Consider the following 26866-nt stretch of genomic DNA (forward strand, 5'->3'; position numbering starts at 1 on the left):
TTTTTAGGCAAACCAGAGTTTATTGGTGGAATAACAAGCATACGCATGTAACAAGGAGATGTGTCAATGTACACATTTGGATTGGAATCCTAGTATAATTTCAGAAACAAATACTTAACAGAAGTCTTGAACATTGAACTAACATTACATCTCACCAAAAATTTCAAGCATTTTTCTTATCCTCCTAGTTACAATTGAAAATATATGCTCTATATTCATATTCTGACAATTCAATAGAATGTCTTTACTTTGGGATTGCTATCCGATATCTTAAATATGTACAATATTAATTCGTACAGGTTATGGTATTGAATCATTGATATTACAGGCATTGGCTAAATGTGTTGCATAAAAATATATATAATGTAGTCAAATTAAATAATTTAAGTTTAGGTGGGTCTGGAGAACAGAGTAAAACAGTTACATAATAAAATTTAAAAAATGAATATTGGACAACAATTGTTTTACAAACATTTGCTGAAAGGAACATTTAAGCATTCGGTGCATGTGACAAATAAAATTTGATTTTATTTGAGTTTGTTTCATTAGTCCAATTTAATTGATGACATGCAACATATCAACAATGGACAAATTAAACAAATACAATTATAGTTTTGGGGTAGAGTTTTCCTTTAAGTAATACAACTTTCATCCTTTTTAGGTTGACAATACATACAAGCTAATATTTTGAAATTCAAGGTAGTCAACTACTCATCTGCACAACATTTTACAGACATAGTAAAACATTTCATATGATTTTTTTTTACCTGAAACAAAAAAATAACTAACATGGTCATTTTCAAAATGACAGTTGCAGTAAAGACTTTGGAATTCCACGGCACTACATTTTTTAAATTTAAGGGTTACAATTACAATTGTTGGTCTAATACATAAATTTGTTATATGTGAATTCCCCTTTCAAAAAAATAACACAGTAGTTAAAACATATTGCTGTGACTACAAAGTCTCCTAAATTAGGAAAAAAATAAATGTCAAAATTGAAATGACAAAATGTGCATAACAGGTGACTTGTTTAGCAAGAAAGAAACAAATAAACAGACTTTGGCATTCAGGTGAACATAGGGCTAATAATGCACTGGAACTAAGGGGCCTAACCCGAACCATGAAAAACAGCCCCCCAACCATTATTCCTCCACCACCAAACTTAGGCAGGGAGCTTTCTGCTGGTAGCCGCCAAACCCAGATTTGTTCGTCACACTGCCAGATGGTGAAGTGTGATTCATGACTCCAGTTTCCACTGCTCCAGAGTCCAATGGCGGCGAGCTTTACACCACTCTATCCGACACTCTTCAGTATGGGCCATTCTACTGCCAATATTTGTCTATGGAGATTGCATGGCTGTGTGCTCCATTTTATACACCTGTCAGCAACGGGTGTGGCAGAAATAGCCAAATCCACACATTTTAAGGGGTGTCCACATACTTTTGGCCACATAGTGTATTTCTTCCTTTCTGGATTACCATTTTGATATTGGTACTTACAGAGCACAGGTGTTAAGACTATGAAATGATTGAAGCTGTAACGCTCACTGATGCAATGTAACAGATGGGGAGGCAGGAGTGGCATTTGCATTACGTACATGTGCAATGTCATACCTTACAATACTTAGCCTTTGGGTACAGTTTATCAACTGTACATAGATTAGAAGCAGCATGCGACAAGTGAGAGGTACTGTTCATATACCACATACACATCTATTAGGTGTGCCTATTAGCACAGCCTACTAGGAACAAAAGGACTGGTATGGGTATGTGCATTACAATGGAGAAGAGGCATTTTCATGAGTAAACCTTGTCTGGGGCTGCATGTCATCTCACCTCATTGCGATTTTGTCTCATGGAACGGCACAGACTGTCCTGGTGTATACCTTAGGCTACTTATTTGAGATAAATGGAAAATCCTCATGTGACAAAAACAGATTCTGGTTTACAAATTCTACTCCTGCATATTAATCCACGTAACCCACCTTGCACACCAAATGAAAAAACCCAGACAAGCAATAGTCTGAAGAACATTTTGGTTTCACAGTTAGGAAAAACATTAATAGAACATAAGCAGGATAGTACAACAATACGACCGATGCATCTGTATAGAGATGAAAAGCCCAACTAGATTGATCGGCGAATCAAGTTGTTCTTATCAGGCTCCAGAAACTCCTCGACGAGAGTATCTGTTACTTTCTTAAGTTCCTCCTCAAGACTTGAGATGTCACTGAAAGCCAAAATAAAAACAATTTTAAAATGCAAAACATTTTTACAATGCTAGCTCGTCTATGGCTTGGCTTTACCTTAATTGCCCCAAATATGCAGCCATTCGTCTTACACTATAGCTTAAACCAGGTCCAACACACTTTTTCCTACCATCTCTGCCACTAAAATACTGAAACTATACTGGTGCTTTTGGAACTATTCCGTAACACTGTAGCTAGCCCTAGCTGGTCCTCCAGTGTGTCATTGCTAGTAGAAGGGGGCGCCGTTAGACTCAACACAAACCTTTTTCCGGGTGGTGCACAGAATTCTGTGTAGAACTTAATCTTTGGCTCTGTGCCACTGGTCCTTAGTGTGGCCACGATCCCATTCTGCAGAGTGAAGGTGATCATTTGGCTGCTCTTTGTCATAGGTAGCACCTGAGAGAGGATGGGAGTTTTTACCTATAACTCTCATTATGAACCATTCAATTTGAAGTACACTAATGTATGAAATAAAATTAAAATAAACCACAACATTACACTGTTACGAGAATTATTATGTTCAATGTTCAAAACCCAATTCAATTAAACTACTCATTCTGCAAGCACACTAATGTATGAAATAAATAAAAAATAAACCACAACATTACACTTACGCAAAATTTGTCAGGTCGACTACTATCATATCCTGTAGTCACATCTCTCACGTCCACAATGCTGTGTCCACCCGAGGATCTGGGGTAAGTGTTCTCGCCCTCAAAGTTCCGAAGACGTGTGAATATTCTCTTGACAGTAGTGGGGTCGTGGCAGATGACATATGACGTTGTGGAAATGTGATAACCGTAACTGAAGGACAACAACAGTAAAAGGATATTAGCATTTGACTGGAGAAGAGAGAGACAATGGATGTTTATGGTAAATCAATAAAGGGAAGCTGAAATAAAAACGGCCAACTTTATGGTGCAAAAACACAACAAACCTTAATTTATCAGAAACTACACTAAAAGTATGTGGACACCTGCTCGTCGAACATCTCATTCCAAAATCATGGGTATTCATATGGAGTTGGTCCTCCCTTTGTTGCTGTAACAGTCTCCATTCTTCTGGGAAGGCTTTCCACGAAATGTTGGAATATTGCTACGGGGGCATGCTTCCATTCAGCCACAAGATCCTTAGTGAGGTCGGGCACTGGTGTTGGGCGATTTGGCCTGGCTCGCAGTCAGCTTCCAATTCATCCCAAAGGTGTTTGATGGGGTTGAGGTCAGGGCTCTGTGCAGGCCAGTCAAGTTCCTACACAGCGATCTCGACAAACAATTTCTGTATGAACCTTGCTTTGTGCACGGGGGCATTGTCATGCTGAAACAGGAAAGGGTCTTGCCGAAACAGTTGCCACAAAGTTGGAAGCACAGAATCATCTGGAATGTCATTGTATGCTTAAGCGTTAAGATTTCCCTAGCCCGAACTATGAAAAACAGCCCCAGACCATTATTCCTCCACAAAACTTTACAGGCACTATGCATTTGAGCAGGCAGCATTCTCCTGGCATCCGCCAAACACAGATTAGTCCGTCGTACTGCCAGATGGTGAAGTGTGATTCATAACTCCAGAGAACAAGTTTCCACTGCTCTGGAGTCCAATGGCGGCGAGCTTTACACCACTCCAGCCGACGCTTGGCATTGCGCATGGTGATCTTGAGCTTATGTGCGGCTGCTCGGCAATAGAAACCCATTTAATGATGCTCCCGACAAACAGTTATTGTGTCTGATGTTGCTTTCAGAAGCAGTTTGGAACTCGGTAGTGAGTGTTGCAACAAAGGACTGACCATTTTTATGTCCTGCGCTATTCAGCACTCAGTGGTCCCGTTCTGTGAGCTTGTGTGGCCTACCAATTCGCGGCTTAACCGTTCTTGCTCCTATATGTTTCCACTTTACAATAACAGCACTTACAGTTGACCGGGGCAGCTTTAGCAGGGCAGAAAGTTGACAAGCTTATGACGGTGCCATGTTGAAAGTCACTGAGCTTTTCAGTAAGGCTATTCAACAGCTAATGTTTGTCTATGTAGATTGCATAGCTGTATGCTCGATTTTGTGTGGCTGAAATAGCCAATAGCCGAAATAGCCAAAACCACTTATTTGAAGGGCTGTCCACATACTTTTGTATATATAGTGTATATATTTCTATGGTAGTTAGTGTTGTTGCGATACCAGAATTTTACCAGATTAGGTATTATGATACTAGACAGCAAAATGATACCACTGCAAAAAATGAAAGCAGGGAGAACAACTGTGAGAAGGTCAGTCCTCATTTCCCCAGAAATAAACCCAATAACATATTGGATTATAGCCAATACATGATCCATATTAAAATCAGGTTGGTGTGCTATTAGCAATAAGCATTATCATCTGTAGCCCAACTGATAATAAATAGGCTGAAGCATGGGGTTTCCCATATCCATACCCCATTGGGCTAATCATTAGCTAGATCCCAAACTCTAAACATGATGTTACTAGTTAGCAACGTAATGAGGACTTTAATGTCTCCCAAAAAATTGCATAAACAGTGAATATAACGTAGTGCCTACCAGTTACAATTGACCCTTTGTTACATTTAGCCCTGGTCTTACCCTATGCAGTCAGTTTGAATTGCAGAGCACTAACTGCTGATATACTCTTTCAAAATAGTGCAGTTTGCACTGAAATTAGGTAGCGATGGAAGTGTTTTCCAGCAATTGCATTGAGAAATGTTGTGCATTGACTGCTTATAAGAATGCATGGTTCTCTGCCTTTTGCACTTGCAACTTGAATGCGCCGCGAGAGGAATTTCTCGCATTAGAACGCACAACAAGCCGACTAGGTAGATAGGTAAACTATTCTACTATGGGGTGCCTGATTTTAGTGTTTGTTACCCATTTTGTTGGCAGAAGCCCTAATGTATGTATGTATGTATGTATGTATGTATGTATGTATGTATGTATGTATGTATGTATGTATGTATGTATGTATGTATGTATGTATGTATGTATGTATGTATAATGCTGCTCCAAAACCACCATAAAAAAGACTACGGTTTGCAACTGCACATGGGAACAAAGATTACACTTTTTGGAGAAATGTCCTCTGGTCTGATGAAACAAAAATAGAACTGTTTGGCCATAATGACCATAGTTATGTTTGGAGGAAAAAGGGGGAGGCTTGCAAGGAGAAGAACACGATCCCAAATGTGAAGCACGGGGGTGGCAGCATCATGTTGTGGGGGTGCTTTGCTGCAGGAGGGAGTGGTGCACTTCACATAATAGATGACATCATGAGAAAGGAACATTATGTGGATTTATTAAAGAAACATCTCAAGACATCAGTCAGGAAGTTAAAGCTTGGTCGCAGATGGGTCTTCCAAATAGACCCCAAGCATACTTCCAAAGTTGTGGCAAAATGGCTTAAGGACAACAGAGTCAAGGTTGGAGTGGCCATCACAAAGCCCTGACCTCAATCCTATAGAACATTTTGTGGGCAGAACTGAAAAAGCGTGTGCGAGCAAGGAGCCCTACAAACCTGACTCAGTTACACCAGCTCTGTCAGGCGGAATGGGCCAGAAAATTCACCCAACTTATTGTGGGACGCTTGTGGAAGGCTACCCGAAACATTTGACCCAAGTTAAACAATAAAGTTAAAGGCAACGCTACCAAATACTAATTGTGTGTATGTAAACTTCTGACCCACTGTGAATGTGATGAAATAAATAAAAGCTGAAAGGAATCACTCTACACTATTATTCTGACATTTAACATTCTTAAAATAAAGTGGTGATCCTAGCTGCCCTAAAACAGATCATTTTTAATAGGATTAAATGTCAGGAATTGTGAAAAACTGAGTTTAAATGTATTTGGCTAAGGTGTATATAAACTCCCGACTTCAACTGCACACACACACACACACACACACACACACACACACACACACACACACACACACACACACACACTGTGACGGCCCTGAATTTTTCTGAACGTCTCAGTGCAGCTCCTTCCAATAGGGCGCTTTCCCTTTAATTCCCAATTAAATAGCCAGCATCAGCTGCGCGAAAGTGGGGTTGTGATGGAGACGTGCATGAGGATGTGTTCAACCCTCAGTTCCGAAGCTTCTCTATTCCGTTTGTTTTGTTGCCGTTAAACATGTGTTTTGTAGCCTAAGAGAGTTTACCCAGGATCGGATCCACTCTTTGCGTCCCTGGACTACACCTCTCCGTTCTTCGTGGCCTTTCTCCGCTGGAGATCTATTGGCGGATTGGATTGTCTGACTGACCGACTGACTACCACCTTTTTGTATACGGTATTTCATTTGTTTGGATGTGATGTATACTGTGATTTATGTAGTTAGTTGTAGTTGAGGACTTAATTAAGAGTTGATCCGCTTTAAAGTTCTGTGGTAAAGTAATTGTTATATTGATTGTATGTTTAGTACTGGGTTTACTCTACACTGAATGAACGGACAAACATCGCGTGACAAAAGTCACTTGAGTTCACTGAACCCCTTTACCGGGCTGGACTCTTTTTCTTTTTAGGCCCGAGGTACAGGACATTTCTGGAGGAACCAGAACTCATTGTGATATTATTATATATATGTGTGTGTGTAAACATTGTTGTTGCTAATACAACCCACGCAACAGAATATAGTTGTTTTTGAAGTTCTTTCCAATGTTTTAAGGGTTTATGAAAAGTTTATTTCCATCCTGACTTTTACATAAGTCCTTTGTATTGGTGTAGACTTGACGGACCAGATGGGACTCATTCCCACCCAAACTAAAAGGAGAAACCAATGTTTTCTCTGGTAGGCACAACCTACCTGGCACCCCTATAAATAATAACCTCAAGTCAAAACCGTTACCACACACACACACACACACACACACACACACACACACACACACACACACACGAAAAAGTATGTGAACCCTTTGGAATTACCTGGATTTCTGCATAAATTGGTCATAAAATTGGATCTGATCTTCCTCTAAGTCACAACAATAGACAAACACTGTCTGCTTAAACTAATAACACACAAACAATTATACGTTTTCATGTCTTTATTGAACACACTGTGTAAACATTCACAGTGTAGGGTGGGAAAAGTATGTGAACTCTTGGATTTAATAATGGTCCTTCCGTAGCTCAGTTGGTAGAGCATGGCGCTTGTAACGCCAGGGTAGTGGGTTCGATCCCCGGGACCACCCATACGTAGAATGTATGCACACATGAATGTAAGTCGCTTTGGATAAAAGCGTCTGCTAAATGGCATATATTATTATTATATATTAATAACTGGTTGACCATCCTTTGGCAGCAATAACCTCAACGAAACTTTTTCTGTAGTTGCGGATCAGACCTGCACAATGGTCCGGAGGAATTTTGGACCATTCATCTTTACAAAAAACTGTTTCAGTTCAGCAATAATCTTAGGATGTCTGGTGTGAACCGCTCTCGAGGTCATGCCACAGCATCTCAATCAGATTGAGGTCAGGACTGACTGGGCCACTCCAGGAGTGTTCTGTTGAAGCCATTCTGTTCTTGATTATGACATCACCCACCTTATGTTGAGCTTCAAATGGCAGACAAATTGCTTAACATTTTCCTGCAAAATGTCTTGATAAATTTGGGAATTCATTTTTTCTGTTGATGATAGCAAGCCATCTAGGCCCTGAGGCAGCCCCAAACCATGATGCTCCCTCCACCATACTTTACAGTTGGGATGAGGTTTTGATGTTGGTATGCTGTGCCTTTTTTATCCACACATAGTATTGTGTGTTCCTTCCAAACAACTCAACTTCTGTCCACAGAATATTTTGCCAGAAGTGCTGTGGAACATCCAGGTGCTCTTTTGCGAACTTCAGACGTGCAGCAATGTTTTCTTTGGGCAGCAGTGGCTTCTTCTGTAGTGTCCCCCATGTTGAATGTTTTATGTATTGTAGACTCGTCAACAGAGATGTTAGCATGTTCCAGAGATTTCTGTAAGTCTTTAGCTGACATTCTAGGATTCTTCTTAACCTCATTGAGCATTTTGTAGTCATCTTTGCAGGACGGCCCCTCCTAGGGAGAGTAGCAACAGTGCTGAACTTTCTCCATTTATAGACAACTTGTCTTACCTTGGACTGATGAACATCAAGGCTTTTAGAGATACTTTTGTAACCTTTACCAGCTTTTATGCAAGTCAACAATTTGTAATCGTAGGTCTTCTGAGATCTCTTTTGTTTGAGGCATGGGTCACATCAGGCAATGATTCTTGTGAATAGCAAACTCAAATTTTGTGAGTGTTTTTTACAGGGCAGGGCAGCTCTAACCAACATCTGCAATCGCATCTCATTGATTTGACTACAGGTTAGCGAACTTCTGACTCCAATTAGCTTTTGGAAAAGTCATTAGCCTAGGGGTTCACAAACTTCTTCCAACCTAAACTGTGAATGTTTAAATGATGTATTCAATATAGACAAGAAAAATACATTAATTTGTGTGTTATTAGTTGAAGGACACTGTGTTTCTCTTTTGTGACTAAGATGAAGATCAGATCAAATTTTATGACTAATTTATGTAGAAGTCCAGGTAATTCTTGCCACTGTGTGTGTTATATATATATATATATATATCCATCTTATCCTGCGCTCCTAACTTCTCAAAAGTGGCTTGCGCTTGGTTAGCTTACTCAGCGTTGCATGTGCAAGATCAAGTAGCTTATCCTACTACTGTCCCATTGAGAGAATTTGCACAAATTACTAGACAGACATGATCCGCTCAGTCAGTATACATTGCGAGACACATTTGATAGAAGTACTGAAAGTAACAAAAATTCTACTACCGAACCATTTTTCATGTTCTTGTATCAAAAGAGTACCCAAACTTTTGGTATTCCATTTAACACTAAGTTACATAGTCAGGTAGTCGGTTATAGTATCACAGTTGTGACAATGTTACCTAGTTATTCCAGTGAACTAATTACCATGTAGATACAGCGATTTTAGGGCACTTAATGTAAAGTGATACCAAATAAACTCAGTAAACCAGAACGTGGGGTATAGGAGGAAACTGGAATGACACCTACATTTCAAAGATGTTCTCTAGCTGCTGATGAAGGGTCAGGTTCTTGTTGTAAAGATAAGAGGCCATCTCAGCCACAACCACAGCTGCACTCACTCCATCCTTATCTGGGACCATGCTGCCGCACAGGAATCCTGAAACACACCAGACAAAACAAAAAGACATTTCAGGGCATATTTATAAAATACTAGTCCAATGGTCACTGCAGCTCTCCCTCCTTTAGCAGCCTGCCCGTACCTCGGGTAAACAGTATACTGATCAACCCATTTGGTACAACTGCAAATTGAAACATTTTCACATCATATTCTCAATTAAATTGAATTGTTTTCTATAATATACATTAAAGATACCTTGAAATGTAACAAATAGGCAAATTGGTTGATCAACTCAAAATCATTTGATAAAGCCTTATATTATGTTCAGGATTGATCATTAATTGTTTGCAAAAGTGGATACCACCACCATGACTTTATATTCAAAGTTTCAAACTGCTTTCACCATAAACGACAAAGCAAAATGTTGCAAGAACTGAAAGAGATTTGTTAACCTATAGACTCCTCAAAGGCGAAGATCACTTCATTCCCCGTTTTTGCCAACTCGTGTATTTTCTTTCCGATCCATTTGAAACCAGGCAATGTTTCCTGAAACAGAGTGAACAGGGGTGCATTCTTAGGGCACAATGTAGAAAAATGTAAACAAGTGTTTATTGGACAAATGCAGATAGGTCCCACTCCATTTCCACCTGTTTGCTTCTGTCACAGATTCTATATTATATTGACCAGACTAGAGGTCGACCGATTAATCAGAATGGCCGATTAATTAGTGCCGTTTCCATAACAATCGGAAATCGGTATTTTTGGGCGATTTCATAATCACAAGTTAACTACACATGGTTGATGTTATTACTAGATATTATCTAGCGTGTCCTGCGTTGCATATAATCTGACTGAGCATACAAGCATACAAGTATCTGACTGGTGGTAGGCAGAAGCAGGCGCGTAAACATTCATTCAAACAGCACTTTCGTGTGTTTTGCCAGAAGCTCTTCATTGTGCGTCAAGCGTTGCGCTGTTTATGACTTCAAGCCTATCAACTCCCGAGATGAGGCTGGTGTAACCGAAGTGAAATGGCTAGCTAGTTAGCGTGCGCTAATTGTCGTTGTGTTGCTGGTTCGAGCCCAGGGAGGAGCGAGGAGAGGGATGGAAGCTATACTGTTACACTGGCAATACTAAAGTGCCTATAAGAACATCCAATAGTCAAAGGTTAATGAAATGCAAATGGTATATAGGGAAATAGTCCTATAATAACTACAACCTAAAACTTCTTACCTGGGAATATTGAAGACTCATGTTAAAAGGAACCACCAGCTTTCATATGTTCTCATGTTCTGAGCAAGGAACTGAAATGTTAGCTTTCTTACATGGCACATATTGCACTTTTACTTTCTTCTCCAACACTTTGTTTTTGCATTATTTAAACCAAATTGAACATGTTTCATTATTTACTTGAGGCTAAATTGATGTATTATATTAAGTTAAAATAAGTGTTCATTCAGTATTGTTGTAATTGTCATTATTACACACACACACACACACAAAAAAAGGCAGATTAATCGGTATCGGATTTTTTGGTCCTCCAATAATCGGTATCAGTATCGCCGTTGAAAAAACATAATCGGTCGACCTTTAGACCAGACACTGAATTAAAATACATTTCTTAAAAAATGTAGTCAGCAAGATCAGGTGGGACCATTCAAGCCAACAAGAGGGCAGGTACACGTCTGAACAACAGGCACAACTTCGATAGAAGATGTTTTTTTTTAATCAAAGTTGACGGGATGTCACATGTCCTTAATTATATCAGTACACTCGTAACAACGTAAGCATTACGAAACTTCTATTCGATTAAATAAGCCTCACATAGCAAGTAAGCCGTTACAATGACCTCCATACAAAAACGCCTCGTTTGGTGAGCGAAAAAAAACCCACACAAAACGCCACCTGCTGAAGATAGATTTTGAGTCCAGTTATCCCTCTGCAACCGTTTGGTTTCAGAGGTGAGGTTTTTGAGCACCTGGCAGAGGGCTCTCATGCTACTATCGTGACTGCAGGCAACCCAACCAGATTAATTAAGTCTGAAAGCTAAGGGTGTATATTGCTCGACCTCCAACCATGCTTCATTCACCCGGAGGAGGAAAAATTACGTACTTCAAAATGGAAGCCCTCTATCCGTGCAAAGGCCTTGAGGATCTTGGAGGATACGGTGGTGGCCAGCATGTACATCCTCTCCCTATCAGCCGGGTCTGGGTGAGTCTCCTTCCAATTGAACAGCATCCACCAGCCCAGCAGAGCTGCAAGTTCATTACCTGTGAAAACTTTCCATCGGCACCTAGACAGAACATGACGACAAAGCTAAGGTCAAGAGTTGTCATCTCAGCAGGAAAAACATGTTGTAGCTAACAACCAGGGCCCAAGAGTTCTCACTAGCAGATCACATGGTCAGGAAAAGCTCTTGGCCTTTGAACAAAATGACATTAGATCTGTGCATATCAGTAATAGCTTGTGGTCCAGTAATTAGTATTATAATTATATTTTAAGAGAGTAGGCTACATTTGTATCAGGTATTTTACCTGTCAGATTGCTCTGCAACAGCCAACCGATCTGCATCTGGATCAGTTGCCATGACAATCGTGGCATTCTCTCTCTCAGCAAGGCGAAGGGAGAGCTCCTACAACACCAAAATATTTAAAAAACAATCATGGAGGACGCACAAGCCACTTTATATTCACGGGAGTGAGATGCACACCAATTTGTAGAAGAAAAAAAACAGTCAATTTATGCTACAGAGACACGAACGAGACTGCCGCATTAACACTTCCTTCACGTGCTGCTCGCATGACCCGAGTAGTAGGCTGCATTGACTACAATTCACACACAGCGAGAATTGTGCATCTAGTGTAGCAAATCTGTTACACAGATTGCACTGAAAAGTTAGGTGAAATGATTGAATATTTCCTCACCAAAACAGACTCTCCTTCCTCTGGATTTGGACAGCTGACAGTGGAGAAGTTTGGATCAGGATCTTTCTGTTCTGGCACAGGGATAGGAGGGGGGAACCCAAATGCCCGGAAAGCCTGCTGGACGTAGTCATGCCCTACTCCGTGAAAGGACGAGTGCACGAACTTCAACGGGGACTTGGTGTTGAGTTCTCTGAGAATCAAGCAAGTAAAAACATATATATGCGTGTTTTTTATTCAACAAATATGAATTGTGTTTGCTGCAAAATTCATTGTGGACACTGAGAAAGAAAAATTTAATTTTCTCAGAATTCAAACAATTCAACAAATTGAATATGGAAAGGTGATCGGGGGTAATTAAAATAAACATCTGTGATAACTACAACACAGCACTGTGAATTGGTACCTGTGGAAACAAACAGAGCTGAGGTCCTCCATATACTTTTTGGATATCTCCCTCAGTGGATCGCTCCTCAGTGGACTGTTGTCTGCCAAACTCTCGTTCCAGGACTCGCTCCATGGCTCTGAGCTCTCTTCAATGCACTTCAGGATCTCCTTGTCGTTAGGAGAAGAGATCTGAGCTCCATTGTGCCAGTAAACCTTCAAAAGAAAAGCAAGACACTGTACCAAATGCTCATGCACAGCTTAATATCTTAACATTGTATGGCATACCTAATTCAACCTCCCCTTAGGACAGGGTTTCCCAAACTCGGTCCTCGGGACCCCCCTGCCCTACCACTACACAGCTGATCCAAATAATCAACTCATCATCAAGCTTTTATTATTTGAATCAACTGTGTAGTGCTATGGAAACAAACTAAAAGTGCACCCGGGTGGGGCCCCAAAGACAGAGTTTGTTAACCCTGTCTTAGGATATCATTAGCTAGTAATAAAACACCAGGAATAAAAGGAATATTTCTTTTTTCTTGTATGATAAATAGCATACAGTCCCCTACAAAATGCAGTGTTAAAAGCTTTTAGTTCAACAAGGATTCTAGATGCTGTACGCTTCATGCCTTGACTCAAGTGACCCTGGTAAGATGAAAAGCAGAAGTCTGATACCTTGTATCCATTGTCCTCTTTAGGGTTGTGAGAGGCAGTGACCATCACACCAGCTGCAGCTCCCAGCCTTTTTACAGCATATGGCTAGGAGAGATCACAAAACAGTAAGGCCTTGGGAACTAAATTAATGTAATTCTTAGCCTATTCTGAAAGGGCTGAGACTTTGACTTTACCAGCTGTATAGCCATATAAGTACGTCCAGAGGTTTTTCCTGAAGACACAATCTGGCCATTAAAAACCATTATAACTAAGGCATAGACTTCTTCCTGGTCTGGTCAGGTCACATGGCCAGGTAAATCACCTGGCCCTTCGTATATGACATCACCAGTATATAGGAAACAAATTGGTAAGCAACCAAGAAACAAGTGATTGTCCAAGGAGGGATAAAGTGGCCAGGCTTTAATTTGAATGAAATAGTTCAATTCAATATATTTGATCTTACCACAAAGGGAGTTGGGACATATGTGGAGAAAAGAAACACAGGAATATCTTTACAAAGCATCACAGCTGCAGTCAACCGGGCAAGTCTGTGGAATAAAAAAAGAGAACATAATTTCTTTAGAAGAATAATACTAAATAGTCCATTGTCATTTTCATTTTTTTGTTGTTGCTTTACTGTGTGCTGTATGTCGCTTGAGGAGTTAGCGAGGTAACTTTGGTCAACTCTGAGATCAACTCGGGATAACCCGTACCACAAAAGTGGCTCACCTTTTAGATAGGTCAATTTCAATGACAATTAATCCTTCAGAACTAACCTGCTCCCCGGGCAGACTAACTCAGGGCTAACTCCATTCATCCCGAATGAAGTGTCTGAGCCGCGAGTTTGAGGACCAATGAAATCTGATTCCCTCCCTCTCCCAAAGATTGCGTCATCATCCCCTTATATATAATATTTTGATAATCAAATGTTTTTTTGTGTGTTCAAAAATAGTCATGTTAAAATACCTATCTCATTACACGTTTAGTAATGACAGAATGCATTTGAAACTTCACGCACAGTAAAACTTGTATGACTAAATAAAATTATTGTATCGATAATAGTGGGAAAAAGGTGCTTGTGCATTGAAAAGCACACCAAAGATGGCATTATGATAATAAGTAATAAAATAAATATGGCACTGCCTATTTCACACCATAGGCTGCTGAATTTGCAATATAACTTTGCTTTCGGCACAAATGAAAATGTGGTAATGACTCGCCCATGGATTGATGTTCAGCATTGTCCAAATGAAAAGTTTGGTGTTCCACTACCCACGTGCGACATGCATGCACAGTTACAAGCCTGCTAGAGTTAGCGGCAGATGGACGAGCCATGTCCACCGTCATAGTGCAGATGAAGCCTGATCTGTAATGTGAAGCTAACTGAAGCTGGTTATCTTAAGAAAACCCTGATTAGATCTAGCTTCAATCGTAGTAGTTGGACGGCAATAATATTTTTTCATGGAGAATTTACCAATTTTCGATCAAGATATTTATTTTTATAGTCATAGCAGTAAGCTATGGTTGAGTACTGCACTAGTGTTGTGGTCACTGATATAATGTGTGTGAACAAAGCCAAAGAGTTAAAGTTGCTTTAGGTCACTCATTCTAGAGTAGTCATATTTTAGTAAAGCAGCTGCACTATTGTTCCGTTTCATTCATAATGCTCTTGACATTGAAACATGTTAACCTATTATATAGTTACCACCTCTCTAACCTCTAGGCTACCTGCCGCGCCAAACTCTCTAATATTCTAAAACTCTAGTTTGTGGTTCCCCGCGTGTCAACTGGGAAATAGCCTACAACACAACATCTATTTACTAGTATTATTTAGTCTCTAGAAATTTGTGCAGTTAACAGTAGGCCAAGAATGCAATAAATGTTCTCCCTCAGCACATCTGTATTCACAACTATTTTGCCATCACACAACTTCAGGACGGAATGTGACCTCCTAATACACTTTATCACACACTGCACTGTTGACAGAGCAACCCAAAGCCACAATCATCATTACATTAGGAGTTATTAGATAACTAAAAGGCCCACTGATATTTACAGACAGTCTGATTTAATGTAAATGGATAAAAACGATCTAATATGTAGCCAGTTATACATGTTTGCAAGTGGTGGTATGATCTGCAGAGGAGAAAGGAGGAGGTATAGTATAGTACCGTTCACTGTTGCAACCACTGGCCTCCTGCGCTCGCGTGTCGTATCCAACCACTATGCCACGGCTACCGAAGTCGGGGAAAGACCTGGCCAGGTATTTGTACATACCCTGCAGTGAGGAGGAGTGGGAAAAGAATGGAACGATGAGGCCATGTCTATAGCTCTTTTAAATTCTTATTTTCTATTAACCTTCATGTTTTCATTTTGAAAAGAAGGTAAGGGAAACTCTGGTAGGTAGGTGGGTTGTTAGACTGTGTGCTGTGCTCCATGAGACACAGTCAGTTTGTTACGATACCAGAATTTTGACTTCGATACCAGGTTTGGTATCACTATACTCAATAACATCACAATACTCAAAAGATACCCCAGCAACAAAAACAAAAAAAATGTATATTAGCCAAAGTCACAGAATGGCACTTGATCTAGACAGATACTTCACTACTGCTCTGGTCAATCGTTGGGCATCTCTTGAGTTCAATATAATTTTATTCCCAAAATTTTACAGACATTTTTGAGAGACAGCCATTTATGCATTAATGAATCAATTATACAATGATAAAATCAATATAACTTTGTTTTTACCAATAATTTATTTGAATGGTAAATCTCTATTGATAAACCAATTTTTAGCCTAGGCTTATTAACAATACTGGTGAATGCGTATTCAATAGGATTGTGTGCATGCACTGAGTTATTGAGCATGTTCTGGCTGATTTCATGGGGCTAAAGAGAACAAAATCTATTTCCCTTCCATTTGGGGCTTATTTTGCTGTACTGATCAACAACATTTGCATAAAAGTACTTGCTGTCTCTAACAAGTAATGACATCATTCATGAGGCAAGATGGATGCAACCAGCCCTACTCACAACACACACACACAAACACAGTTTGCTCAGGCAAATAGATCATCTTTGACTGAATAAGTGAATGAAATGTTTTTAGTGGCAAACAGCTTGGAACACATATTTTGCATTATAGCACAATCACAAACAAAGTAGTAGGATTTTGAATTGATGTTAGCTTCAGCTGTAAGCTAACAAGGAAAGTTAGCCTACAAAGCTGGAAGCTACTGGTATCTTCTTGCACTGTAAAGTGTTCTAGCCTGTATGGGCATTGTATCGTGAACAATTCGTGAACAATTAACAGTTTTAACATTTCTACATGCCGTGTCACATTATTCAAGTGTGTTAACTTCTGTGTAGCATGAGTGGGAAGCTAAAATTATGCAGCCCAGACTCCCAGTTCAGGTTAGCAATGAGTAACGCTATAGAAGACCTTGGCTGCGCTGATCAGTGAGACAGATTTAACAGAACTACTGAAACTAACAAAAATTCTAGGACTGAACCGTTTTCATCTTCTAGTATTGAAAAAGTACCAACGTTTCGGTATACCTTGCAACATTACTGCTGCTGAAAAAAGTCAGAGGGGAAACACTGTACGGTACATACTGTTGAAGTCAGAAGTTTACATACACTTAGGTTGGAGTCATTAAAACTAGTTTTCAACCGCTCCACAAATGTCTTGTTAACAAACTATAGTTTTGGCAAGTCGGTTAACCTCTTGAACCTATGGGGGCGCTGTGTCATTATTGGATAAAAAGATGTGCCCGTTTTAAGCGCAATATTTTGTCACGAAAAGATGCTCGACTATGCATGGAATTGACAGCCTTGGAAAGACACAACTCTGACGTCTCCAAAACTGCAGATATTATCTGTGCGTGCCCCAGAACTAATGCAACAGGCGAAACCAAGATGAAGTTTCATACAGGAAATGCCCCGGATTCTGAAGGCACTGTGTTCCAATGTCTCCTTATATGGCTGTGAATGCGCCAGGAATGAGCCTGCGCTCTCTGTCTATTCCCCAAGGTGTCTGCAGCATTGTGACGTGTTTGTAGGCATATCATTGGAAGATTGACCATAAGAGAATGCATTTACCTGGTGTCCCGCCCGGTGTCCTGTGTGCGTAATCTGTATGTCCATGCGCGTTCCATTTCTTCAGAATTGAAAGTAAAACTGCCACGATGGATTTTATCGTCGATAGATATGTGAAAAACACCTTGAGGATTGATTCTAAACATCGTTTGCCATGTTTCTGTCGACATTATGGAGTTAATTTGGAAAAAAGTTGATGAACAAAACGGAGCGATTAGTCGACACCAATAATATTTTTTTGTAAAAACGGAACATTTGCTATCTAACAGAGTCTCCTCATTGAAAACATCTGAAGTTTTTCAAAGGTAAATTATTTTATTTGAATGCTTTTATGGTTTTTGTGGAAAATGTTGCATGCTGAATGCTAACGCTAAATGGTACGTTAGCCATCAATACTGTTACACAAATGCTTGTTTTGCAATGGTTGAGAAGCATATTTTGAAAATCTGAGATGAGTGTTGTTAACAAAAGGCTAAGCTTGAGAACAAATAGATTAATTTCATTTCATTTGCGATTTTCATGAATAGTTAACGTTGTGTTATGCTAATGAGCTTGCGGATAGATTTACACAATCCTGGATACAGGTTTTTTTTCGTAGCTAAACGTGATGCAGAAAACGGAGCGATTTGTCCTAAACAAATAATCTTTCAGGAAAAACTGAACATTTGCTATCTGAGAGTCTCCTCCTAAGCTTGAGAGCAAATAGATTAATTTCATTTCATTTCATTTGCGATTTTCATGAATAGTTAACGTTGCGTTATGGTAATGAGCTTGAGGCTGTAGTCACGATACCGGATCCGGGATGGCTCGACGCAAGAAGTTAATACATCTACTTTGTGCATGATTATTTCACTGTATCACAATTCCAGTGGGTCAGAAGTTTAAATACACTAAGTTTACTGTGCCTTTAAAAAGCTTGGGAAATTCCAGAAAATGATGTCATGGCTTTAGAAGCTTCTGATAGGCTAATTGACATCATTTGAGTCAATTGGAGGTGTACCTGTGTATATATTTCAAGGCCTACCTTCAAACTCAGTGCCTCTTTGCTTGACATCATGGGAAAATCAAAACAAATCAGCCAAGACCTCAGAAAACAAATTGTAGACCTCCAAAAGTCTGATTCAGCCTTGGGAGCAATTTCCAAACGCCTGAAGGTACCACGTTCATCTGTACAAACAATCGTACGCAAGTATAAACACCTTGGGACCACGTAGCCGTCATACCGCTCAGGAAGAAGACGGGTTTTGTCTCCTAGAGATGAACGCACTTTGGCGTGAAAAGTGCAAATCAATCCCAGAACAGCAAAGGACCCTGTGAAGATGCTGGAGGAAACAGGTACAAAAGTATCAATATCCACAGTAAAACAAGTCCAATATCAACAAAACCTGAAGGGCCACTCTGCAAGGAAGAAGTCACTGCTCCAAAACCGGCAGAAAAAAGCCAGACTATGGTTTGCAACTGCACATGGGGACAAAGATCCTACTTTTTGGAGAAATGTCCTCTGGTCTGATGAAACAAAAATAGGACTGTTTGGCCATAATGACCATCGTTATGTTTGGAGGAAAAAGGGGGAGGCTTGCAAGCTGAAGATCACCATCCCAACTGTGAAGCACGGGGGTGGCAGCATCATGTTGTGGGGGTGCTTTGCTGCAGGAGGGACTGGTGTACTTCACAAAATACATAGCATCTTGAGGCAGGAAAATTATGTGGATATACTGAAGCATCATCTCAAGACATCAAATCAAATGTTATTTGTCACATACACATGGTTAGCAGATGTTAATGCGAGTGTAGCGAAATGCTTGTGCTTCTAGTTCCGACAATGCAGTAATAACCAACAAGTAATCTAACTAACAATTCCAAAACTACTGTCTTATACACAGTGTAAGGGGATAAAGAATATGCACATAAAGATATATGAATGAGTGATGGTACAGAGCAGCATAGGCAAGATACAGTAGATGGTATCGAGTACAGTATATACATATGAGATGAGTATGTAAACAAAGTGGCATAGTTAAAGTGGCTAGTGATACATGTATTGCATAAGGATGCAGTAGATGATATAGAGTACAGTATATACGTATGCATATGAGATGGATAATGTAGGGTATGTAAACATTATATTAGGTAGCATTGTTTAAAGTGGCTAGTGATATTTTACATCATTTCCCATCAATTCCCATTATTAAAGTGGCTGGAGTTGAGTCAGTGTCAGTGTGTTGGCAGCAGCCACTCAATGTTAGTGGTGGCTGTTTAACAGTCTGATGGCCTTGAGATAGAAGCTGTTTTTCAGTCTCTCGGTCCCAGCTTTGATGCACCTGTACTGACCTCGCCTTCTGGATGATAGCGGGGTGAACAGGCAGTGGCTCGGGTGGTTGTTGTCCTTGATGATCTTTATGGCCTTCCTGTAACATCGGGTGGTGTAGGTGTCCTGGAGGGCAGGTAGTTTGCCCCCGGAGATGCAGACCTCACTACCCTCTGGAGAGCCTTACGGTTGAGGGCGGAGCAGTTGCCGTACCAGGCGGTGATACAGCCTGCCAGGATGCTCTCGATTGTGCATCTGTAGAAGTTTGTGAGTGCTTTTGGTGACAAGCCAAATTTCTTCAGCCTCCTGAGGTTGAAGAGGCGCTGCTGCGCCTTCTTCACGATGCTGTCTGTGTGAGTGGACCAATTCAGTTTGTCTGTGATGTGTATGCCAAGGAACTTAAAACTTACTACCCTCTCCATTGCTGTTCCATCGATGTGGATAGGGGGGGGTGTTCCCTCTGCTGTTTCCTGAAGTCCACAATCATCTCCTTAGTTTGGTTGACGTTGAGTGTGAGGTTATTTTCCTGACACCACACTCTGAGGGCCCTCACCTTCTCCCTGTAGGCCGTCTCGTCGTTGTTGGTAATCAAGCCTACCACTGTTGTGTCGTCCGCAAACTTGATGATTGAGTTGGAGGCGTGCGTGGCCACGCAGTCGTGGGTGAACAGGGAGTACAGGAGAGGGCTCAGAACGCACCTTTGTGGGGCCCCAGTGTTGAGGATCAGCGGGGTGGAGATGTTGTTGCCTACCCTCACCACCTGGGGGCGGCCCGTTAGGAAGTCCAGTACCCAGTTGCACAGGGTCGAGACCCAGGGTCTCGAGCTTGATGACGAGCTTGGAGGGTACTATGGTGTTGAATGCCAAGCTGTAGTCGATGAACAGCATTCTCACATAGGTATTCCTCTTGTCCAGCTGGGTTAGGGCAGTGTGCAGTGTGGTTGAGATTGCATCGTCTGTGGACCTATTTGGGCGGTAAGCAAATTGGAGTGGGTCTAGGGTGTCAGGTAGGGTGGAGGTGATATGGTCCTTGACTAGTCTCTCAAAGCACGTCATGATGACGGAAGTGAGTGCTAGTCGTTAAGCTCAGTTACCTTAGCTTTCTTGGGAACAGGAACAATGGTGGCCCTCTTGAAGCATGTGGGAACAGCAGACTGGTATAGGGATTGATTGAATATGTCCGTAAACACACCGGCCAGCTGGTCTGCGCATGCTCTGAGGGCGCGGCTGGGGATGCCGTCTGGGCCTGCAGCCTTGCGAGGGTTAACACGTTTAAATGTTTTACTCTCCTCGGCTGCAGCGAAGGAGAGTCCGCATGTTTTCGTTGCAGGCCGTGTCAGTGGCACTGTATTGTCCTCAAAGCGGGCAAAAAAGTTAATTAGTCTGCCTGGGAGCAAGACATCCTGGTCCGTGATTGGGCTGGTTTTCTTCTTGTAGTCCGTGATTGACTGTATGACTGTAGACCCTGCCACATACCTCTTGTGTCTGAGCCGTTGAATTGAGATTCTACTTTGTCTCTATACTGACGCTTAGCTTGTTTGATAGCCTTGCGGAGGGAATAGCTGCACTGTTTGTATTCGGTCATGTTAGCAGTCACCTTGCCCTGATTAAAAGCAGTGGTTCGCGCTTTCAGTTTCACACGGATGCTGCCATCAATCCACGGTTTCTGGTTAGGGAATGTTTTAATCGTTGCTATGGGAACGACATCTTCAACGCACGTTCTAATGAACTCGCACACCGAATCAGCGTATTCGTCAATGTTGTTATCTGGCCTTGTCTACGAAACATGTCCCAGTCCACGTGATGGAAGCAGTCTTGGAGTGTGGAATCAGCTTGGTCAGACCAGCGTTGGACAGACCTCAGCGTGGGAGCCTCCCATTTTAGTTTCTGTCTGTAGGCAGGGATCAACAAAATGGAGTCGTGGTCAGCTTTTCCGAAAGGAGGGCGGGGCAGGGCCTTATATGCGTCGCGAAAGTTAGAGTAACAATGATCCAAGGTTTTTCCGGCCCTGGTTGCGCAATCGATATGCTGATACAATTTAGGGAGTCTTGTTTTCAGATTAGCCTTGTTAAAATCCCCAGCTACAATGAATGCAGCCTCAGGATGTATGGATTCCAGTTTGCAAAGAGTCAAATAAAGTTTGTTCAGAGCCATCAATGTGTCTGCTTGGGGGGGGGGGGATATATACGGCTGTGATTATAATCGAAGAGAATTCTCTTGGTAGATAATGCGGTCGACATTTGATTGTGAGGAATTCTAAATCAGGTGAACAGAAGGATATGAGTTTCTGTATGTTTCTTTGATCACACCACATCTCGTTAGCCATAAGGAATACGCACCCGCCCCTCTTCTTACCAGAAAGATGTTTGTTTCTGTCGGCGCGATGCGTGGAGAAACCCGCTGGCTCAACCTTGTTGTCAAGAGACTGGACATTGGCGAGAAGAATGCTAGGGAGTGGTGCACGATGTGCCCGTCTCCGGAGTCTGACCAGAAGACCGCTTCGTTTCCCTCTTTTACGGAGTCGTTTTTTTGGGTCGCCGCATGGGATCCATTCCGTTGTCCTGGTTGAAAGGCAGAACACAGGATCCGTGTCGCGAAAATCATATTCTTGGTCGTACTGATTGGTGAGTTTATATTCAGTAGTTCTTCAACTGTATGTAATGACACCTAAGATGACCTGGGATACTAATGTAAGAAATAACACGTAAAAAAACAAAAAACTGCATAGTTTCCTAGGAACGCGAAGCAAGGCGGCCATCTCTGTCGGCGCCGGAAGTTCAAGCTTGGTCACAATTGGATCTTCCAAATGGACACTGACCCCAAGCATACTTCCAAAGTTATGGCAAAATTAAGGACAACAAAGTCAAGCTATTGGAGTGGCCATCACAAATCCCTGACCTCAATCCTATAGAACATTTTGTGGGCAGAACTGAAAAAGCATGTGTGAGCAAGGAGGCCTACAAACCTGCCTCAGTTACACCAGCTCTGTCAGGAGGAATGGGATAAAAGTCACCCAACTTATTGTGGGAAGCTTGTGGAAGGCTTCCCGAAACATTTGACCCAAGTTAAACAATTTAAAAGGCAATGCTACCAAATACTAATTGAGTGTATGTAAACTTCTGACCCACTGTGAATGTGACGAAAGAAATCAAATCTGAAATAAAACATTTGCTCTACTATTATTCTGACATTTCACATTCTTAAAAAATAAAGTGGTGCTCCTAACTGACCCAAGACAGGGAATTTTTACTAGGATTAAATGTCAGGGATTGTGAAAAACTGAGTTTAAATGTATTTGGCTAAGGTGTATGTAAACTTCTGACTTCAACTGTACACACCGAGCGTTAAAAAAAAAACATTAGGAACACCTGCTCTTTCCATGACAGACTGACCAGGTGAAAGCTATGATCCATTATTGATTTCACCTGTAAACTCCTCTTCAAAATCAGTGTAGATTTAGGGGAGGAGACAGGTTAAAGAAGGATTTTTAAGCCTTGAGACATGGATTGTGTCGGGTTTGCCATTCTCAGAGGGTGAATGGGCAAGACAAAATATTTAAGTGCCTTTGAAAGGGATATGGTAGTAGGTGTCAGGTGTACCCGTTTGTGTCCAAAACAGCAACGCTGCTGGGTTTTTCACGCTCAATAGCTTCCCATGTGTATCAATAATGATCCAACACCCAAAGGACATCCAGCCAACTTGACAACTGTGGGAAGCAACATGGGCCATTGAAAGCTTCAATGAATTGAGGCTGTTCTGAGGGCAAAAGGGGATGCAACTGAATATTAGGAAGGTGTCCTTAATGGGTTTTTTTTACACTTTATGTATATACGGTATATATACACTGATTATACCAAACATTAATATTGTTTTCGCCCCTTTCGCCCTCAGAACAGCCTCAATTTGTAATTGCCTATTCACCCTCTGAATGGCATACATACAAACTCCATACCTTAAAGCTTAAAAACCCTTCTTTAACCGGTCTCCTCCCCTTATCTACACTGACTGAAGTGGATTTAACAAGTGACATCAATAAATGATCATAACATTCACCTGGTCAGTCTGTCGCGGAAAGAGCAAGTGTTTTTAATGTTTGTATATGTCCGTGTATATACTACAACAGCCCAATGCCTTTGACACTGCTTAAATGTAATCTTGGATTCTACATTCATATTTTTAAAATTTAATTTAATTACATAGGCCTATGCATGTTACAATTCAGCGTTTTGCCCCAAATGTGTACAATTCAATATAAACCTTAACTATATATCTAAAAACTGTTGGGAGGTAGAGACTCCACCACCATATTTCAATGCTAAAGTCATTGATCTCATTAATGGTTAACCTTAAAATGGCTGATACCAATATATAGAAACCACTGTTACGCCTAACACGTTTATTTTAAAACATTGAAATAGTGGTTTTACAATAACCTGTGATTGATATATTATGCCGACTCACTGGACAGCATAGTGCTTAATTAAAAGGTCAAATCAGCAATATGACATCATACACAGCGGAATGCCTACCTGCTTACAGACAACTGCAACAACAACCTTCAAATCTGTCAGGGCTGCCACTATTGGCTGTTTCCATACAGATGGAAAAGAGAGAACACCTATTTTTGCAAGGGCCAGATTGGATTGTGCTGAGTCCATGGCCCGTGACGTGAACGGGCAAAAGCGGTGAGGGAGGAGCGCCCTTCTCAAATCAAACCATAATCTGCACCGCTTGGTCATGTTGTCAACAAGGCAGCATGGTGCATCGTCCAGAAACATACAACATATCTTTTCCATTAAATATATATTTGAATTTTCAAACTAGTTTTCTTTGGGAAGGCAGATAAAGCATTTTCATCAAAAGCAATCACTTTTGCATGTGAAAAACACAATGGTAGTTATTACTCCACGTGCTTAATTACGTCACTTTCGTTTTGAGCCAACTTTGCCGTGGGCTTTGAACGGGGCACCCTGCTCATGCCCAGTAGGCAGCCCGGTTCAAAATGGAATAGAATCAACTTTCACCCAGTGCAAAACACACCTACCCAAGGTTAATTGAATCTCCTCAATGATACAAAGCGCCATTGTGGGCTATCTCCATTTTAAAAGTACATTTCTACTTGGTAGTCTTCTACTTAAATGAGGTTATTGGCAGTTAATAAACAAATTGAAAAGGTGCATAGTATTGTGCTGGAGTGTATGTATAGTCTGACAAGGTATAAACCGAAGGTTGATGATTTACTGCCACCGAAGAACTGAGCCAATGTTGTTGTTGTTGAGATCTGTAAACAGGAAGTTGTTCCGCTGTACACAATGATGTCATAATAGCTGAGTGAGTCTATACCTTTAACATAACCTGTGCCAGAATAGTTTGCTCATAGAAGGAAACTATTATTAACCTGTGTGGACTGGATGATGGTCAGATCATTAATGAGGGCAAAGCCTGCACCCATGGCTGCCCTCAGCCCTGCCGTCCCAAACGCCATCCTGGAGCAGAGCCTACGCCTCAGCTCCTCAACTTGCCCATCCAGCAAAAGGGCCTCTATCTGAGCTCTGGTCTGTGGATTCTGAATGGGAAAGAACATCCCAAAAATATATTAGCTTCACATTCAGCACTCACTTACTGACATCATTACTCAACACAGTTGCACACCACTTAATTTAAAACTGCTTGCAGATTGAGTCAAATATACACAATACCAACTGCTTCAGCATTATGGTTGAGCTACACTGGAACTGACCAAAAAGATAATCTTGCTGTTGCTAAAAGTAGCCTAATCTTGTCTGTTCAATCTGCATTTAAATATCCTCAGAATATAAGAATATCCTCTTAAATCTAAACAGACATAGATCTGGGCCCTTACAGCTCCTTAATGGATCTGACAGTCCAAGTAAGGTTATGAAGTCTGACATTTAGAGAGTGGGGGTCAGCCATATCCATTGCTTTTACGGCCTTTCTAAACTAGGGCTCCAGTGCAAGTGTTGGGGTGGAGTAGAGGCTGCATGAGCCGGGCTCTGTACTTTGCGATTAGTACGGTAATAAGAAAAATTGGTAAAATTGTTGCCTGGATTATTTGTGCTAATATTCCACTCCTTGTCATATGCCAAACTGTTTGGCATAATGACAAGGAGTGGAATGTTAGCACAAACGTATCTGGCACCAGGATAGGTCTTGCCCCCCATAACATGTTTTACATTTTAGTCATTTATGCAGAGCGACTTAGGGTTAGGTGCCTTTCTCAAAGGCACAGACAGATTGTTCACCTAGTCGGCATGGGGATTTGAACCAGCAACCAAACAGATACTGGCCCAACGCTCTTAGCCGCTAGGCTACCTGCCACTATTAAAGACACACAAACACACATTTCAGAAGACCACCGATCTGAAGGACAAGGCATTTGCACCTGACATACCAGGCAAGTGACAACCCAAGTCAGTAAGTTACATCGTCAATAAAAAGTGTTCGTTAACTATGATGATGACACTGACAGTTGACTCACTGACCTTATCCCACGTTATCCATTGGTAAATAGCCTTATCAAGTCGCACGTCCCCAGTTGCATGGCAATTTAGGTCCAGGTCTCCGTTGTTCTCCATAGTAAGATATTGTGCAGCAAAACATCAAGCTAGCTAACTACAAAACTAGCAAACTCACAAGCTAGCAATAGGCCAGGCAGGACATAACGTCCCTAGCTATCGTATCGGTCTTGGCGTTGTCTGTGTGTGAGTGTTTGCTTTGGCTACCGAAACTCAGCAAACAGATATAGCTAGCTAACAGAAGATAAGAAAATACATGTATTGTCTAACAAACCGTTATGACGCAAGCTCGCTAACGTTAGCTGGACGTGCAGAGTGGTGTTGTTGAGCGACCGAGCTAGCTAGTTACTAGTAGTAGTACGATGTTATCATCCGCAGTGGACATCTGGATGGCGTGAACACACTTGAAAACAGCACGCTAGCTAGTTATAACTAGTTATCAAGCGTAGCAACATACTGACCCATCCTTACCAGCCTTGTCCTATCTTGGCACTCAAGTTGTCTTTATTATGGTAAACTAGTTAGTAGAGGTTGGGACTAGTTACCACAGCTACAACGTCAAAATTGGATATGTC

General features: G+C 41.2%; 1 protein-coding gene across 3 annotated transcripts; it reads right to left on the reverse strand.

Annotated features, from left to right (window-relative positions):
• Positions 1-26866, reverse strand: pgm2l1 (phosphoglucomutase 2-like 1). 3 transcript variants are annotated; one of them, XM_035774477.2, is made up of 14 exons: positions 26753-26866; positions 25154-25321; positions 15519-15625; positions 13811-13895; positions 13369-13452; positions 12713-12906; positions 12310-12499; positions 11920-12017; positions 11498-11678; positions 9838-9931; positions 9295-9424; positions 2866-3055; positions 2514-2647; positions 1-2232 (listed from the first exon to the last, which is right to left on the reverse strand). In XM_035774477.2, the coding sequence occupies exons 2-14, from the start codon at positions 25238-25240 to the stop codon at positions 2130-2132; spliced, it is 1677 nt and encodes a 558-aa protein (XP_035630370.1). In that variant the 5' UTR covers positions 25241-25321; positions 26753-26866; the 3' UTR covers positions 1-2129. The 3 variants fall into 3 exon arrangements, with proteins under 3 accessions (XP_035630370.1, XP_035630380.1, XP_035630362.1); XM_035774487.2 differs by having other exon boundaries at positions 26763-26860; XM_035774469.2 differs by having other exon boundaries at positions 26259-26860.

The sequence above is a fragment of the Oncorhynchus keta genome, chromosome 1, assembly GCF_023373465.1.
Source record: "Oncorhynchus keta strain PuntledgeMale-10-30-2019 chromosome 1, Oket_V2, whole genome shotgun sequence".
NCBI lineage: Eukaryota > Metazoa > Chordata > Actinopteri > Salmoniformes > Salmonidae > Oncorhynchus > Oncorhynchus keta.

Excerpts from the sequence above, each read along its gene's own strand:
- pgm2l1 (XM_035774469.2), bottom strand. The coding sequence starts at position 26,351 with ATGGAGAACAACGGAGACCTGGACCTAAATTGCCATGCAACTGGGGAC. Across the intron at positions 13,896-15,518 it reads AGTGGTTGCAACAGTGAACG|ACTTGCCCGGTTGACTGCAG; the intron begins GTACTATACTAT and ends TTTATTCCACAG. Across the intron at positions 12,907-13,368 it reads AAGAGGACAATGGATACAAG|GTTTACTGGCACAATGGAGC; the intron begins GTATCAGACTTC and ends TTTCTTTTGAAG.